At 31.8% G+C, this 19,616-nt stretch overlaps 2 protein-coding genes across 2 annotated transcripts in view; both read left to right on the top strand.

The window, feature by feature from the left end:
• The window catches only part of LOC134695302 (uncharacterized), a 35,560-nt gene extending 34,890 nt beyond the window's left edge, over window positions 1-670 (top strand). Inside the window, exon 12 of the mRNA XM_063556526.1 lies at window positions 620-670. Within this exon, the coding sequence (XP_063412596.1) occupies window positions 620-670 (51 nt within the window). The remainder of the gene's footprint in view (window positions 1-619) is intronic.
• Window positions 671-2,024: 1,354 nt separating this feature from the next.
• LOC134695301 (uncharacterized) lies at window positions 2,025-15,629 on the top strand. Its single transcript, XM_063556525.1, has 4 exons — window positions 2,025-2,064; window positions 2,498-2,769; window positions 14,397-14,424; window positions 14,795-15,629. Exons 1-4 carry the CDS (start codon window positions 2,025-2,027, stop codon window positions 15,106-15,108), a joined length of 654 nt encoding a protein of 217 aa, XP_063412595.1. The 3' UTR covers window positions 15,109-15,629.
• The last annotated feature ends 3,987 nt before the right edge of the window (window positions 15,630-19,616 follow it).

Raw genomic sequence — 19,616 nt, 5'->3', positions numbered from 1 at the left:
TTGACAATAGTGAACTACTTAAATAAAGCAAATATACAGAGATGAATAGAACACAATCAAGTATAATATGATGATAGCATTCGTTAACGATTTGAGCGTATATAATTACATAATGTGCTTGTATGTTTATTTTCATTCAGTTAAATATACATTCCTTTATGTGTGCATACTTTTCGTTATGTCTGTAAAAATGTTAATCCTGATATGTTTATTTTTTTGTGATATACAAATAATATTTTGAATATTTATTTATTTCAAGTATGTATTGCAGACGTATCTATTTTAATTTCTAACAGGGGGAGGACAGGTGTGAACCGGGGTGTCCAGGTATTGTATTATTATGAATACATACTGTTATGTTCTTTTAAAATCTCATATAAATTCGTGGTTTAAGAGTTTTGATAGTCAAACGGAATGGTTTTTTAAATGTAAATTAATTGAATGTAATACAAAGTGCCAGTTCCTTATTTCTTTCTTCAACAATATGAATTCAATTGATATAATTGGAAAACAAATCGGTTTGCACTTGCATTTTAAATGAATGAAGCAACCACCTTATTTTGAGGTAACACAATAACAAATCTGTGTTAGAAAATTATGATCTACGTTTCAATTGTAGTTGGACAATGGATTGTTGAAAAATAGAAACCCTATCAGAGTATCAGAGTAGTGTATAAATGTTTAATATTAGTTAGTCATGTGACTATAGCATTGCTGATGTCATTTGATACAGGAATCGATATTTGTCTTATAAATTACAGTTGTACATTCATTACATATTTGCTTTAACAGGCTTACGTGTGTGTAAATCTTTAGGTAACTTCTTCCCAACTGCGACAGACGTGAAATAGTTGACAGCTTGTACAGAGAAGCGCGTCTACATATTAGTTATTAATTAATTATTCTACCGACTTCAGATTTAAACCATCCGTAGGTGATCCTTGGCAACAAAGAATGTAAAATCAAGTAATGTAGTAACGAGTTTCATCCGTTCTTTATTGTCACTACAGAAGTCCCTGAATTATTTATTTTACTTTTAACTATTCAGTCATTTTCTCTGGTGAACGATTTTTGTTCATTTACAATTTTGTGTATACGTATTTTGTGTGAAAGTGTGTTTTTTATGAGAGGTTATCTATCTCAGGTTCAAAGGAAGCACTCTGTAAGCAATACAGGCAAAAGTAGTATACATCTGTTCGAAACTCATAAATCGATAGAAAAAAACAAATCCGTGTTACAAACTAAAACTGAGGGAAACGCATCAAATATAAGTGGAGAACAACATTAAAATATAACATACGCTGAAACGAACTATAATACAACAATGGCCATTTTCCAGACTTAGTACAGCAACGCTAAGCATATTGATAAATGCATACAATTGATGAGAAGTTAAACACCTTCTTTTTGATATGGCCTGTGCCGGTGTTCAACATGTCGCGCATAGAGAGGTATTTTTATGCAACACAGTGACATTGCAATTGTGCCTTGAGCTTTTGTTAGTCGTCACTTGGTCATAAAATTAACATGTTATATTTGTCTTTGTAGTATACCCAAGTGGCTCTTGATTTTTCATGTACTGTTTCAGAAACAATGTTACAGTTATTTGAAGTCACATTACTAAATTTACACTTTTCAGTCATGGTTTATCAACTTTGAAACTTTTGCTTAGTTTACATGTATAAGTTTGTGATTAGAACAATTTAAGATGAACTGCTAATTTTAAGTCAATGATACTACGTATGCACATTTTGTGGCATTCACAATTTTTATTTCCATGGATATTATATAATAGCCCACCCCATCTTCATGGTTCATGGATTTTGAAACTTTTACATAGTTGACAAGTTAATGCTTGAAATTAGGTTTGTTCAAAAGGAAAGACTTATAATAAGTCAATGATATTTAGTATTTAGTTGTATTAACATTGGCATATCTCATTCGCATGGAGATTTGTTTGCCATGTCCCTCGTTCATGGTTCATTGACTTGGAATATCTACATGTTTGATGCTAAAGTATTGCAATGTTAATTCAAACATTTGCATCATCAAAATTACCAAAAGGTGAGACATATATCTGTGATAACAGTTGATTATAAGGAAATACCTTCTATGCAAAAAGATCTTATCCAATTAGTTAATATATCATTATGCTGAGATTGGCTTATATACAACATGATTACTTTTATGAATGAATAACTTTGAGAATGGAAATAGGGAATATGTCAAAGCAACACCATCCCAACCATAGAGCAGACAAAAGCGGAAGGCCACCAATGGGTCACTATCATATTTTAACCTATTAACCTATTATCTTTTAAAAAATCTGAACTATATCTCAGTATGTAAAAATGTATGAAGCACGTTTGGTTTATGATTATCTCTATCTTCCCTAAATTTTAAGTTTGCTTCAATTCCTATATAGTTAGACTCTACCATGGAAGTTTGACGTTTTTTTTTATATTTGCATTTGATACCTGCAATCTCTTTATAACAGTAACAAATGAAGAGTTTTTGAAAGAGGTACCATCAGACCTACATCTACGTCAGTTGTCGTTCATGTACAGCAGCAATGAAGTCAGAGAACTGGCAATACATTTAGGACTGTCGGTGACAGCCGTTGATAACAAAGATTACACAGGGGATCGAACATCATGGAACTTTGAAGTTTTTCGACGATGCAGGAATCGCAATTGGGTTACATTTAAAGAAATAGCAAACGCAATAGACAACTCTGCTGTAAATGGAAGCATGCATACACTTTGCAAGGTAAACGACTATCACAAAACATTGACAAAAGTTTGTTTCAATGTAATAACATCTGAAATTTCTTTGGCGATTAAAAATGCAGAAACATTTCATGTCATAAAACTATGCGCTTGCACCAGGTTAACAACACTAGTAGCACGATTTCAGTCTGAAACGGTCATTTTAGTCTGATCATATCTTAATTGACTGGATTTACCGCTAGAGGAAAACGTCAAGACTTGTCAGATCGTTAAGTTACCCGTTCCGATCGATAGTCTCATTAGGTAAATCAGTCCGTTAAGGCATGTCAAGATAAATCAGTCTGAATCTTCTAGCGAGCTGTTCAGATCCGTTAAGACCGAATCAGACTAAAACAGATCAAATCTCAAAATTAACGTTCAAAAGTGTCAGACCATGTTTAGATCCGTTCAGTATGCCGGTATGATACCACGAGTTACGCCCCTTCTGCTTGATTAGTGCATTTTATATTAATTATATATTTATTTGAAGTATGAATAATAATAATAAAAAAAAGTAATTAAAGATTAAATTGTCTGTTGATTCTTTATTACTGTTGTAGATTGTGGAGGAACTAATACATTATTCGTCTATATATGTTGCTTATTTTTTAATAAGTATTAGTTTATTTATTTATATTAACTATAAATTGCAAGGACGCATGGTAATTAAATAGGTACACATAAACATGTGATAATTAGGGTATATATATATATCCTTATGCGTATTGTCTAACACATATGTACAAGTGGCAGATTACCCGACCGGGGGCACAGCCCCCCCCCCCCCCCCCACACACTTCTTGTCTAGAGCGGAAATTAATCACAGCTTGATTTGACTTCTTAAACTGGCCGTTAATTCATACAAACGTCCGCATACGCGATTAATGACAACTTATCGGTGGGGTGTAAATATTGACACCTGTATGTAATGTCTCTGCAAAATTAAGTTTTAATGTAAAATACATGTACATGCATGTTGATTTGAATAGTACGTTATATTAGTTTATAATACAACACAGATCAAGATTGATTTACGAGTGAAACTTCTGATCTGTGTTTTTAAAGAATAGGTACAAATATATGTTTAATGTATTTCATTTTTTTTTGCCGTTAGTTTTCTCGTTTGAATTGTTTTACATTGTGTTATCGGGGCCTTTTATAGCTGACTAAGCGGGATGGGCTTTGCTCATTGTTGAAGGCCATATTTAAAAACTGGCTAAATTTGTATTGAATACCATACATGTACAATATTTTTTTTAAACGGAATGTTGTATTGCCTTCCCCTCTTATTTCCTCCGGTCCAGGAAAATTTATTGATCATAATCAAATGCTTTCTTTTTCACAAGATCTACTTTGGAGCAGAATCTCGGACTTATACATTTCTCTAAAAGCATACAGTTCTAAAAGTTGTGTATTTTTCAAAATTACCATGTACATGTATGAGGATACGAATAGGTCACCATTTTTAAAGATAGAAAGAATATATAGATGATGAAATATAAAGAACAAATTGATTGATTGTTTGGTTGTTTTACATCCAGTGGCAAATAGTTGATGCATTTAAGGCAGGCAAATATTCAGTATAAAGATAAATGGTATAAAAATAAAAGATATATAGAAATGATCTGAGCTCCCCTCCCCGAAAAAAAATCACTCGTACTTGCATATACTAATCTAAAGTAAAATCTGGATCCGCACCTATATTGGCGTAAATTAAAAATTTCTGTTTTAGCTAAAATATAAATACTTGAGTTCAATGGCACATGCTAGTAATCAACCGAGGCAACAGGAAACAAAATCAATGATCCATAACGCAAAAAGTAAATGACTATTTTACAATATACAATAAAAAGGTGCCAAATATATTCATTTTCTCCGTGTCAGATATTTTTATTGACTGTACAATCGCTTGCAAGTTAACTGTACAATTACTCGGGGCCTTCTTGTACAATCACTTTGAGCTTTCCTGTAGAATTGCTTGGTCAAATTTATTAAATACGTTGCATATGCATTGCATTGGTTGTCCCTTGTCTGTCCTATTACATTCATCTATGGTATTTGAAATGAAAATAAGCACAAAACCAGTCATTTTGACAATTAAGATTCTATTAAGGAACCCTTTTAAGGTGACTATACCAGAGACAAAAACAAAATGTGTACAATAGATATAAAAAAAGAAGAATTGCCAAAGAGACAACTCTCCACAAGAGACCACAATGACACAGAAATTACCAACTATAGGTCACCGTACGGCCGTCAACAATGAGCAATTTCTCATAGTAAGCTATAAAAGGCCAGGAAATAACAATGTATGATATAAAGTTTTTTTAACACTACAACCACAGAAGAAGAGTGGCTGCTTTTATATTTCCATATGTCGCGGTTTAAATCCCATTCAATAGAAGAAGATGGGGGGAAAAGGTGTTTGGTTATATTTATATCATGTCTATCATGACGCGGGGAACTGCTACATAGTTGTTAATAATTCGTAAATCATAATTTAAATTTCACCAATAATAGGGAGCATTAAGTCGCAGAAATAATAAAGGGCAGTCTCTTTATGTAAAGAATATACCACATTGAGCTTTCTGAACTTTTTTCTGTCTTCTAGCAATTTCAGGACTATTTCGAAATATGTAGCTTAACGTCTGACATATAAGTATGCAAATTCAATAATTACATGTAGTTTAATCCTGGTTAGATTTAAACGATCGAGTTTATTTCTTTATAATGCATAATTGGGACAAATTCGGTGTTCAAAATTATTTTCCAAGTGTTATTTAGAATTCAAATATGCATATTGAAAGTAAATTTTAGTATTGTTTATTGAATCAATTAAAATTCAGATCAAATCCGCTTAAAGAAAATAAAACCGGCGAATGACACTCATTTTTGTTGAATTTGGGTTTGAAATTGATATTTTGTTTAAAACAATTATTCAAATTAAATATACAATTAATTTATGTTTTTAAGGGGGGCATTGAACCTGAAATAAATACTAGTAACAACAATACAGGCTTATAGTATTTTGAATCATTTTTGAAGTGTTCCAATATAATAAACCAGATAAATTTATTTGCCACATGTGCACGACTTTGATTTGCGCAAACTAAATGACTAATAAGTTTAGAGTGTGGTCAGATTGCTATGCAATGACTTCATCCAAAAACTACCTTGACCAAAAACTTTAACCTGAAGCGGAACGAATGGACAGACGAACGAACGAACAGACGGACGAACAAACGGACCCACAGGCCAGAAAACATAATTCCCCTCTACTATCGTAGGTGGGGCATACAAATAATTTCCCGATTTTTAATGTCTTCATATATGAAAATAAATTATGAAAAGTGCACCACAAGAAACAAACTGGTTAAAGTGTTCCAGCTCCATACCAGTCTTTTCTTCAAACGCATGTCCGTCGTCGCCTGTCATCACATTCAAGCACGCTTGCAAGAAATAATAAACAGTATAGAGATACGGGTACAATACACATTATAGATAATTTGTCCGATCACCTGAAAAATAACGACAAAAAACGCTACGAAGTATTAGATTCAATTTTCGGTTCTACCGGACTTTTCACAGCCAATTTCAAGATGAGTTTAATAATATAAAAAAAGCAACAAATACCTCTGCCGGCTATCTAAACTTCAACATATATATATATATATATAAATGTGAAATAAATATTTAAAAATATATATATATATTTTAGTCACTTATAAATATGAACATTCGATATATTGCTCCAGTGACCGTGTGAAATTTATTATTTACCAAAAAATTACACTTGAGAAAATACTTCTTCATTCTGAAAAAAAATATTAATAAAATTTCAACAATTTATCTATTAGTATCCAACACCCCTATTTCATGTATTTAGCGGACAAGCAGTGAAGTTATTCTTTTTGCTGTTACTGAATATACGAAGAAAGAAAATAACTCCCGAAATTAATTTGAAACTTTGATACTCAATACTTTTCCAGCAAAATATTCACATCCCTTGGGACGTCCAGTGACATATACATAACATGCATGTCGGAACAGAACATTTGCCATACAGTATTTTCAGAACGATGTTTACATTATAAAACATTATACCCAAAAATTGTGATGACGAATTCCTTCCTTTGTTCGAGAACAATTTTATTTAAATAGAAATCTGTGATTTTACTTTGTCCATAACTTCGACGAACCAGAGCAAGTTAAATATCGACCTGTATTAAATTCAAATTTGTTCTCTTCTCCTTCTTTTGGTATACAATAGTCCATCGACATCCCATGATAACATACTGCTGTCATACGAGGACTAGTCTATTTACAAAACTGTTAACCCAAATTAAACAAAATGCATGTTTCTTTCTTATGTTCAATGTAAAAATGTATATAATTATAAATTGCAACTATCTGTAGTTCCGTAACTTTCTATCAAAGCGTATAAAAGAATGGTCGATAAGTGCGTATATTTTTGTTAAATCAATATTTCTTGTATATTTCAAACTGTCCTTCACTTTTGACAACGAGTACTTACATGTCCCCAAATTTACCATTGGAAAACAAGCATGTGTTAGCAGTTTTTATTTTATCAAATTTTTTTTTGGAATTATTTAGATTTTTATAAATAATAATCTTTACACCAGAAATGTTTTTTATAAACAGTAATGGCTAGTATATCACTATCAGACACGCAAGACAGAGATGTATATTTATCAAATGATTATACACCTGGGGCCTGTTTATCGAAGCTCTCTTAGGATTAGGACGTGTCTTAAGACCAACTTAGGACACATCTTAGTCCTAAATGGGTTTATCGAACATGTCGCAACTTGGGAAAATCCTAGGAATTGTCCTAACTTTAGGATACCAATTTATGTGTCTTAAGATGGTCTTAAGATGGTCCTAACTTTAGGACACATTCGAATTTCGCCTTTTTTTTCATTTTCACGCGTATCATTTTAAAGCAGTAGTAAACATAGTTGAATTTCTCCATGATGATATTAATAATGCACGAGATTTGCATTTGTACTGTTAACCCATTCGGCGCCAAAACGACATTTTTGTCGTTTACCGCTAGCACGCCAAAACGAAATTTTTTGTCGTTTTTCAGTAGAACATACAAAGCATAAAAATGTATATAAAAAAACTTCATTTGTCAGACTGCCGAAACCATATTAGGTTTAAAGAAAAATAATTGACTTTGTTCTGTTATTCAATAATAAACATAAAAGTCTCAAATCATGCAAATTATAAATTGAATTTTGGGGTTGAAAACTATTTTTTTCTGAGATAATGTGCACATTTTTACACAATCTATACTCCAATTATAAACTTTGTATGCCTTTATTTATTAAATTAACTCACATGGTTGATTGTGAAAAAAAAAAGGTTGTTATTTTATTTTAAAATTGTAACATTTATCTGAATGACGTCATCAAAACTGATACTGTGTGTGACGTTTATGCGAATAAAAGTGGCAGGTACTTGATATTACTGGAAACGTTTTGCAGTAAAACCATTGAGTTTTTATCGATTTTTACAATGTGAAGTGTTACAGATCGGAAATCATTCGACAATTTGTTTAATAGTTTGTTGTTTGTAAATTTATTCAATAAAACTGTTAATTCAAATTTAGAAGGTTAGCTCTGCAAATATAGTCGGTAGAATTTGGGAATATCTTTTTTTAAATGCACTATTTTACCCATCAAATTTACCCATTTGGGGTTGGCTTGAACGTGGTTTGACTTCACTAGTTTTAAAAACAACAAATATTAAAGTTATAACTTATAATGAATAATTGTGACAATGCCGGTCTTCTCATTGTAAAATAATTTTCTGCTAAAACCAAATAAACTGGACCCGGATTTTTGTATTTATCATTCTAATACTTAATTATGGTATACAATCTGCATATTCCGCCTTATGAGTCCATGTGTCTCACTTTGTTGTTTTAAAATTCAATATTAGAATACATATTCAATTATGAGTTAAGATCGTGTTTTGATTTACCCATCACTTACTGAGTATTTTTGGATTTATTTTTGTCCTTTGTTACTGTGTGTTTTTTTTTGTGTTTGGTCCAATATGACAAGCAAAGCTCTTTTTAAAAGTTTTTTTCTCTATCTGTTCTAATATTAAACTGGTACCCGACAGTTCTAGATTAGAGGAGGGAATTAATGCCTACAAAAAATGCTGAGTTGTTCAAAAGCCAAGAAGAAGCCTGTGGCAAAGTGGCTGTCGTATCACATACCTTTTGTTTTCGTGGTTTTTTTTTCCGATCCTGCAATGCTTAAAGCTTAAACATGTCATGCTCATCTCATTTGAAATGTTTCACATTGAATTATATAGTGACCAATCGTGCATACAAAAAGAGAGGTAAAAGATACTAAAGAGATAGTCAAACTCACAAGTCAATGCCATGGCAAAAAAATAATACTGACCACAAGACAAGTTAAATTTACACAGGCAGAAAAGAATACTAAAGACTGAGCAACATCAACCCAACCAAAAACTGGGAGAGATCATATATACATAACTATTGTATAAGGCAGTACGACGACCCGTAGCCTTGTCCCGATGACTTTGGTGGCTATAAGTGACTCATTTGTAACCATACGTACAGCTATCATGACATATTATAACGAACTCTTTCAAAAATAATACTGGTGACAAAAGAAAATTCTGAATTGTTTATTTCAACAACCAATAGTGTTAAAAAAACAGCTAAAGAATAAAACAATATATAAACACGGTTGTCAGTGCATGATTCTATATATATAAATTACATGCAAGCTAATACTAGTACTGACAATTCAAACCCAAATCATGCAATTGATATACGAACTTAATTTGTTTATATACAGAAGTTAGAATGTAGACCAGTCCATCTGATCCATTAAAATTATTACACTATTGTCGTCATTTTGAATCGGTTTTTTTCGTTACTAAGAAAGACTAAACAAGACTGCAATCTAGCTACTTCGTATGACTAAATATGAAAAGGATTAAGAAATAATCAAATAGAGCTATGGAAAAGAGATAAAAATATAAAAACATATAATGATATAATGAGGCATCTTTTTTAATTCCAGTGTTTTTAAATGTTTCCGTTTAGTTTAAAAACCAAATTTTCAACTTGAAAATAAAGGGTCGTCTAAATTTTCATATTATTCACACAAATGCAATCTTCAATCTTGCTATGGATGGGATATGAATGACTACAGTTTAACCTGGGTCCATTTTTCTGTGTCGGTCAACATTTTTGTTTTCCACTCATGTCTGAGAGTTGTTTTATTGTCCCAGTCCAGTCATTGTTTTCGATAGTAATTGAGTGGTTTTTTTATTGACTAACAGTTGTGGTCGTTAATATCAGACTGCTGAATTTTAATTTAGGTAGTGAATGGTATAACAAGTATGTGTAGCCTCAAATAATTTATTCGCAGCCAATTTATACTTTTGCTTTTAGTGTTTGAAATATCGTATAATGCATATGTCCGACTATCTTCTTCTCAGACTGTAAGTTGTCCTCTATATATCTTTGTAAATTTGTTTGTGTACTAGAGTTAAAGTCTCATTTTCACTGAGTCTGGCGTGCATGGTACTCTTTTTAAAATTGAGAAAAGGGCAGCCTTTTAGTGTGAGTCGACCAGTTTGTGATTATATTTGTGCATTTATTAAAATCAACTTCATTACTTGAAGAATTAATCACAGTAAAAAGGAAAGTACGTCGTCCGTAATTATGATTGGAGTAAACTATTGGTATCAACATTTACCTTTTTTATTTCATTAAACTTCAAACTAACTGTGTACATGTACTAGTAAATAGACACTATACATCATAATGTAGGTATCAATGAAGGAAAATAGTTCAAGTATTTAGGGCTATATCTATTTTAACGAAATCCCTAAATAAACTCTTGTTAAAAGAATGTACCAGACGCTTCCGTAGGCGGGTAAAATTACCGGGTACCGGGTCTTATTGAATGCACTACCGGGTCACTCTATACTATGAGATAGTTTCTCCTCATTTTCTGCCGATATCAAACCAGAGAAAAGGGGGTTCATATCAGATTTTCGATGTCAACGATCGCAACAAGAAACATACAATTATTTTAGCGACAGACCCCATTTAATGACATAACTGAGGTTAAGTCAGACATGTATTTAGCACAGCAAAGTATTTCTTAAACCTGTACCTTTAATTGTACACTTTTTAAAACAGAATCTGGAAAAAATCGGCTCTCTCTATATAAAAAGGTCAAGACAGTTTGAACTGCAGATATTAATACATTAAATTTAGACACCAAGTACTGCATAAATAAATATTTAGTGAAATTATGAAAATTCGCATGCTGTTGACATGGAAACATTAATTGACTTGAATTATAGAATACCAAAAAAATAAATAATTTCAGGCTATATAAAAAAAATATTACAATGCTATATACTGGTATCCCTAATTTTGTGGTGATATGCAAAGATCTGCAAAGTGTTCAGTCGAACTCTTCATCGATGGTGCTTAAAAAAAACAGACTTGCGCCAAGTATGAAGAAAATGAGAACACTGCTCGTTTTTTTTTAATCATTTGATGATATCAAATTTTACATTTGGTGATGCTTTATAGAGGGGAGTAAAGAGAGGGGGTAACTACACGAAAGAAGGCGAAATAAAATAGCCATTTAACGATGAACGAACAATTAAAACTATCTTGCATGTTGATCTTAACGATTTCACAAATTACGATGAATAACGACAACCTTTTTCACGGCTTCACGTGGAATAAAAATGTCAAAACATGTTGCACGAAAATAGCCGTTTACCACCCTTTTTATATCAAAATACAGAAATTGGGCTATATTTTCATCAATATATCTTCATTGTTAATGATATCCATCTAGCTATAAAGATCTTCATTTATTTCCATATTATATAATTATCGGATGTTTTAAATAGTATTCTAGAAAAGAATAAATATTAAAAAAAATAATAAACTTCGAATTCTAGCCTGAAAATTAAACAAAAATCACTGGAAATACGCATTCGCTACGTGAACTCAAGCTAATTCAAAGGTGGCCGGAGATATGGGACATTTCTCCGCATATATGAGATGTCCAATTAATCAATTAAGGAGGATAGTGTGCATGTGCTTGTAGGTAATGTGTTGACGTTACGTTACGTATCATTTTAGTAACGTCATTGACACATGTATGGCAACGTAAACATGTGAAAAAACAACGTCTCGGCGCTGACAGGGTTAAAGAATAAAAATGTGACACTTCGAATTTCTACAATAATAAATAAAAAACTCGCTTGTTGTGCCTAAAAATCTTCTTTTAAACAAATTTTATTACATTCGATAATTCTGAAGCGGCACAGAAGCCAGAAAACGCCCGGTGTTTATGTTTGATGCCGGAAGCATACATATGACGTCACCTAGTGTAGGGACCAAAAAAGATAACATCTTTTCGCGGAATTTTCATTTATGAAGATTTTACACTATAATAATTATTGAAATTTAATTATAAACTTGTTTTGCATTAGAATAGAGATAACTGCGTCGCCAGGTTAACTAAATTTGCGACAGTAAAACTACCGATGGACGTCCTTAAAGCTTCAAATACAATACAGTTATCTCTTAAATCGTTTACGGGCGTAGAATTATTTTCCGTTTTTAATAAAACTTGTCAGATTTGATTGATTATCGTCGGAAAATTTCCCTAATAGATAGTAATTCAAATTAAACCAGATTTATTATGATGTATTCATGTAATATATATAACCTGGTCTTTAAATGTACTTCAGGTACACTGACGTATAAACATTTTTTTGATAATTTATCAAACCTATTTCAAATATGTTGAATGATTTCATAAGCCTTTTTTCTGCTATATAAATATTCAAACTTTATTTTTTAACGCAGTCTTCTGGAATGTAATATTTTTTTTATAAAGGCTCTCGAATTATAGACACATTAAAAATAAAGATGGAAAGTCAAACGAATGAGTCTGGCAAAAATGAACACACAATAAACGGAAAACGATAAAAGATATAGTTTTTCCCTGCCTCAAATTTTATACTCAAATGCAATTTATATAGCTAACATTAAAAGTTAAATGAGCATGCATTCATTTACAATATTAAAAAATGTTACATCTTAAATTTAATTGAACATATTAAGATTACGTTTTCAAGTGTTCACGGCCGACATCCGTAATTATTTAATACGGGTGTAAAAATGATCCTTTGCGTCAAGATGACACATTTTTCACCACTTCAGTCTGTAATTGCATAAACATGTATTGCAATCACTTGTTAACCATAAAATATAAAGGCTTAGATGCTTATATTCAATAAATAAATGTTATTTCGGCAATCTGTTGATTTTTTTTAGTCAATTCGCGGCGGTTTGTGCAGCAGTATGTCTTTGAGTTACTTTTTAAAATATATAAAAAAAATGTTAAATTATTAAATAGGAAGAAGTAAGAATTCAAATTGAATATTTTTTCTATTTTATTAACATGATTAAAGGGACGTGATAGACTCTCCGTAAACATAAACCGTCTTCTTTCTATATTTTTTTAAATTTTATTCTTAAAAGGGGAGCAACCCCTGATAACCAACGGGAAAGTTTAACTCGTTTTGTGTCCAAATTATTAAAATCTGAACACGACTGGACACGGTCTGACAACATCTTGACGTAACTTTGTATCCATGGTCTGTTTTGGTCTGACACAGTCGTAACGGATCTAAACAGCTCGCTAGAAGATTCAGTCTGATTTATCTTGACATGCCTTAACGGACTGATTTACCTAATGAGACTATCGATCGGAACGGGTAACTTAACGATCTGACAAGTCTTGACGTTTTCCTCTAGCGGTAAATCCAGTCAATTAAGATATGATCAGACCAAAATGACCGTTTCAGACTGAAATCTTGCCACTAGTGCAATCAAACAATACAATTACCTTCTAATGATGTATCCATCAAAGATTGACAAATGAGATTTCAAAGCCAATAATGAATTCTCATATCTTAAGGTCAATTGCATAACACATATATTTTGATTTAAGAGGATGGTAAAAGACAAACACGTGCAATGTATTTAAACTAATTCATTATTATTTGGCAAAGGTAAAATCTACCAGAAGGAATATTGTGTATGTACGTATGACATGTATACATGTGACATAAAAGCAAACTAACACCTCTGCTCAGTCTTTTTTTAATCTGAAAGTAACAAACACGGTTATCAACATATAGTTCTTCTGACAACAACATCACATTACACTTCAAGTTCAAAGCGATGACCTAAACAGGCACACTCTATATACTATTGCGCAGGTGACATGTAGACATTCATGTGTATGCTAGACTCAGAAATACTAAAATTATACAGTTATAAAAAGTAGCATATGCATACTATGTTACAGTTGTACCATAGTTAATGATTGCGCTTTCATCTATGATAATATTATTGACTAATCATATATCAAAGATGAATACGACCGTTTTTTTGCTGTTTATAAATCTGTTGCATATATGAAAACTGTTGAAATGTTTATGTTTCATAAATGGTATTTTGTTTTGTTATAATTACATTTATATTTTGTTTTTATTTATGTTTTACAGCTTGTGAAATATCAATTTATTGATTTCGGTAAGTTCAGTGTATCAAAATAGTTATATCAGATTTTTATTTGTATAAGTAAGAAATAAAATTTTAGTTGATCACACATATTTTGTTCATGACACAATCCCGTCATGTTCTTTGTAGGTGGCTCATATATATCATAAATATACCTTTTGAATTCACGGGATATACCAAAAATCATTTTAAATCCACCTGTTAACGTTACGCAGACGAAGGCATGGTAGGAATAATAAAAAGTAAAAGAACACTTTATTATCTATATAGATGTTAGATATGCATATATAAATACAATATTTCTAAAACGCATACCTAAATACATCAACTGTACCAATGAGTTTAAAGTTTCGACTAAAATAATAGTTGCTCATAATTACAGACAGGGAGCCGGAGAAATGGGATGTAGTTCCTACAGAGGAACACATTGACCGATTGGTTCCATTGGTTGGAAACCAATCCCTCCCATTTTTGATCGAACTTGGCATGGATTTCAATACCTGGGAGCGGATAAGCCACAAGCAAACTGAACGAGATTTAGTTACTAGACTTAACAAAGATATCTTAGAAGAATGGAGAAACAAGTTTTGCCGGATGCACAATCTAAAACCAACCTTGAGGACCATTGCTCAGTCATTTCGTAACATAGGCAAGCATTTTCAAATTGTGGAAAATGCATTACTAGATTTGTTTTGACTCATTTTATTCTTCCATGTTTTATCGCTATGTTTTTTACTTGATAATTGATATTGAACTATTTAAAGAACAAACATATTCAATTTGAGAGATTGGAGACACATTTGCCCAAAAAAATATGTACATAGTTGCAAGTTACCTCATATAAAAATATCATAACATGATGAATATCGTGTATTTTTACCGAATCATTTATAAGTTTCTTTCTTACATGTAATTTTAACTTGAAGCACACACATTTTATAATTTTGTGTAATTTTGTTAAAAATAGATGTGATCAAATTAATCCAATGAATGTCAAAACATTCCTGTATGTGTGTATACTTTACGATTTGAAGATGTACGTTAATTAAAATATTATGTTTTTTTAATCTATAGACAATAATCTAATGTGTTTTCCCTCAGTATTCATTATGTTTGAAAGTATCCTTTTCATTTAATGCAAAGAGTGCAATGCATTTCGACATTTCGATCACCCTTGACTTTTTGTGATCTATAGACATATTCAATGCAGAGACACAACCCTCAATTATGTTTTTGGATATTTCATTTAATTGAATGAATAATGATTGATGCGTACATCTATTCTAAATAAATGATAATGATTTCATAGCTCATGTATGTATCTTTATTCGGTTAATGTTATGTATAAAATCTATCTTTTAAACAATGTATAATCAGCTAAAAAATGTTCGCTTAGACCTTTGAAAAACTTGTTATTAAAATCAATAAATTTGAATCAAACAATTGATCAATAGGAATAAATAACCAACAATTTACTATATAATTTGACAGCTTGATAGGTATTCATGAAGTTTATGATTGCAACTTTCACCTGGATTTTCAAGAGTTACCTCCTCGAAGTGTTCTTTAAATTCTTAATCGGTCAAAAAAAATTTGATGTTTTACAAACATAATCACGATAATAGTGCAGCGGCTACAAGCATATTTCAGAAGAATTGTGCACATTCTGCTACAAGCATGAACTTTGGCATAGACCTTCCTCGACTATTATTCTTTTAATCAAGATAGGAAGGCATTTAAAAAAAAATGTCTCACTTCAAGTAAAATCCAAAATGGCTGACATCATACTTAAATCAGCCCAATTTAGAAGGCTAATATACTAGTCAACAAAAGAAACGATACACGACTTTGAAATAAAATTTATCAAAAAGTCTTAAATATAAAACAAAATGAGATACACTTTTTAAAAAGATTTCATTTGCAATTAAAGCACATATGATAATGAAAATCAAAACTTGTCGGAAAGTATCAGAATTCCGTGTAATCGATCATAGGTTGCAAATTAGTTTTGCGGAAAGTTGAATAAAAAATCGACACATAATTTTCTAAGTACTAAAAAAAAGTCAAATTTGTAAAAAAAATATTAAATATGCTTATCAAGTTATGTTCATGTTGTAACTGATGGGTTAAATGATTGTTTTATACATTTTTTGGTCAAAAAGTGTTTTTTGAAATCTCAAAAAATGCAAAAAACATTTTTTTTTATTTTCGTCTCAAATCAATGGTTTAGATGTGAAAACAACAAACCGTAAATTTGGAACCTTTCAAATAAGTTTCAAGATTGTGACCGCTTTTTGAATATCACTTTACACATACTGTCTATGGTGAATCAGTTCATAATGAATACATTTTAACGATTTCTCGTGGGCCAAACTTTGCTTAAAAAAATTAACGAAGAAACTGTATGATTTTTTTCTAACAAATTGATGGCAAACACTGTCTTTACCTTCAAATGAGAGGTTGGCATTATAAGTTGGAACTTCTGTTTTTAAAATTGTCGTTTTATGTAAATTTAAAAAAAAAAAAAAAACGACAAAAAAACGTTACGAAAGCAAAAAAAATTTTTTTTAAAGGGATTTATATTTCCATAAAAATTAAGTATTACTACATTCATTATTGGTCCAATGAACGGAAAACGGTATCTTTAATTTGAAAAAAGTCTTGTATCGTTTCTTTTGTTGACTAGTATATGTGAAAATGTGTTATTATCATGCTACTATCATAATATTTGGTACAAACCTTTGTTATGTACTTCTTTTGAATATATTATATCGATTAAACGTTAACGTCTTCAAAAACCTTACTTCCGGGAAAATTCAATATGGCGGTCATTATACTAAAATAGGCTTATTTTTAGGGAGGGTAATTGAAATGTGCTTTAACGTAATGCTGCTCGGACTTCTCTTGAACTGAATTTTAATATTCGTATTGTTATGCGTTTGCTTTTCTACATTGGCAAGAGTTATATGGGGAGGGTTGAGATCTCACAAAAATGTTTAACCCCGCCGCATTTTTGCGCCTGTCCCAAGTCCGGCCTCTGGCCTTTGTTAGTCTTGTATTATTTAATTTTACTTTCTTGTGTACAATTTGGAAATTGTTATGTCGTTCATTATCACTGAACTAGTATATATTTGTTTATGGGCCAGCTGAAGGACGCCTCTTGGTGCGGAAATTTCTCGATACATTGAAGACCTGTTGGTGACCTTCTGCTGTTGTTTTTTTTTCTACGGTCGGTTTGTTGTCTCTTTGACACGTTCCCCATTTCCATCCTCAATTTTACTATCATTATATTGTGCAGGAACCTTTCTGTGGTGCTTTTCGTCGATACGATTAATAGTACATATGTCTTTAAAACCCCTTCTTCCAGTGATATCTAATATGGTGGATATAGAAATATCAATGTTTATTCTAATATTCAACTTTTATAAAAATGTTAATAATTCATGTTTTTTGTGGTGGTTATTAAACTTTGGGCTTTAAGTTACCCTCAAAACCACTAAATCTATTATGTTGTAAATGTTTAAATACAAAGTTAACACTTCCGGTAAAATAAACCAATATGGCGTAAATTTCAAAGATGAGTCCTTAATCCAGATGTTTGATGTAGAGTCTTCCATAGATTGATTTAAACAAAATAAAATCGCTAAATATTAAAAGATTTTAAAAATTACTACTATTTGGCCCAAAGTACATGTTTTTTCACAGTCACCACAACAAGCACACAATGCAGTGCATGGGAGACTCGATTTTCCAAATAAAAACGACTGCGTCATCCTTTCTTACGTTCACAATGTACAAGCTTCTGACAAAATTATGAGGCAGAAAGAGTTATCTAAAAGGGTTCCCAAGGATCCTCTTTGTCCCTTCGCCATCCATTAGCGCCTTCACTGAGTAGTATAAGAGCCAATTACACGTTGAGGGATTAACCTTAATTAGCCTTCCCTTTTGTGCAAATCATTATTTTCTTGCTTCGTTAAATCCATCTGACAAGTTTGTGCGATCTTAAAGTAATACCACGGTTATTTGGGCTGATCAATGATCATGCTTGATGGTAAAGTCACAACTTCAAATGCCCTCAATGTCTCCCGTGCATTTTTGTTTAAGGGAACACAGAACCGTATCACGACCAGTAAAAGCATGGATCAATAAGTGTATGTGATCACTCATTGCCTAGTGCATGATTAGATATTCATCTAAAGCTATTTGCCCTCCAAAACACAAGCCATAGTTCAACTTCCCATATGTTATGAAGAGCGAAACAGTAATGACATCATCATCATTAACGACTGTTCGAATCAGGACTCGTTTTAATTCGTGTTTCATTGCATGAGACACATGCACCACTATTCTAGTGTCAGTCGCTAAATATAAACATGAGGGCATAACTTGAGATACATCATGTGGTGGATAAGATAAAATATACTGCGCATTTGTTGCTACAACTACCATGCATACGTATCTAAGATTAAATCCACACTTGTTATAGTTTCAAGGCGGTTTGTTAAAGGTAATGACATAATAACCAATCAGCATATTCGTTAGGAAACAAATTGAAACTGAAACAACAGTTAATGTAGTCTTGGATGCATACATAGACAATACCGGTAGTTTGAAGGCTGCTTCAAGAAACAAGAGCTCTGTGAATACGTCGCATTATAGTGAATGTTTCATAATTGACAATTTGAATACTGTATACAACTTTAAAATTGATTGATTTGCTATATAACGGCTCTGTGTAGAAGTCGGTAATGGACCAATCCTTTTATAGAACTGTGAAAAAAATTGGGCTTTGAAGTTAAACATTTATCAGAGACAGAATCGTGTTAAGTCTTTAATAGCGTGAATCACAACGCATACATAAATACTTAATAGACGATAGTTTGTTTTATCTGGATAAAAACAGGGGTAAATATGTCAAAAATGCATTGTTAAAATTTTACACCCCTGACAACCTCAAGAAAACGAATTTCCTTTAATAATTTCGTACTTCCACTGTTCAACACTGGGGTGTCTGATCGTTGTCAACTATATCTGTCGTATGGTTTTTGTCAAGGCAGGTGGAGGCAGGTGAGGAGAATGAAGAATGATTCTCAAGTTATGAAAAGAATGTGCAAAGACAATTCAATAAGGAAATGTTTCATTTGTGTGAAATAATGTTGGCTGTCTGTGCATAATCATATAATATCTCTACGATATATTTTAAA

Source organism: Mytilus trossulus, chromosome 13, assembly GCF_036588685.1.
Source record: "Mytilus trossulus isolate FHL-02 chromosome 13, PNRI_Mtr1.1.1.hap1, whole genome shotgun sequence".
Lineage (NCBI taxonomy): Eukaryota > Metazoa > Mollusca > Bivalvia > Mytilida > Mytilidae > Mytilus > Mytilus trossulus.
Note: the sequence above shows the minus strand (reverse complement) of the source record. Positions and strands in the feature narration are given on the sequence as shown.

What these genes read in the sequence shown, in the direction of transcription:
- LOC134695301 (XM_063556525.1), top strand. Translation starts at nt 2,025, where the DNA reads ATGTTAATTCAAACATTTGCATCATCAAAATTACCAAAAG. An exon ending in GCATGCATACACTTTGCAAG is followed by an intron (nt 2,770 to 14,396) that starts GTAAACGACTAT and finishes TATGTTTTACAG; the next exon opens with CTTGTGAAATATCAATTTAT. An exon ending in ATATCAATTTATTGATTTCG is followed by an intron (nt 14,425 to 14,794) that starts GTAAGTTCAGTG and finishes TCATAATTACAG; the next exon opens with ACAGGGAGCCGGAGAAATGG.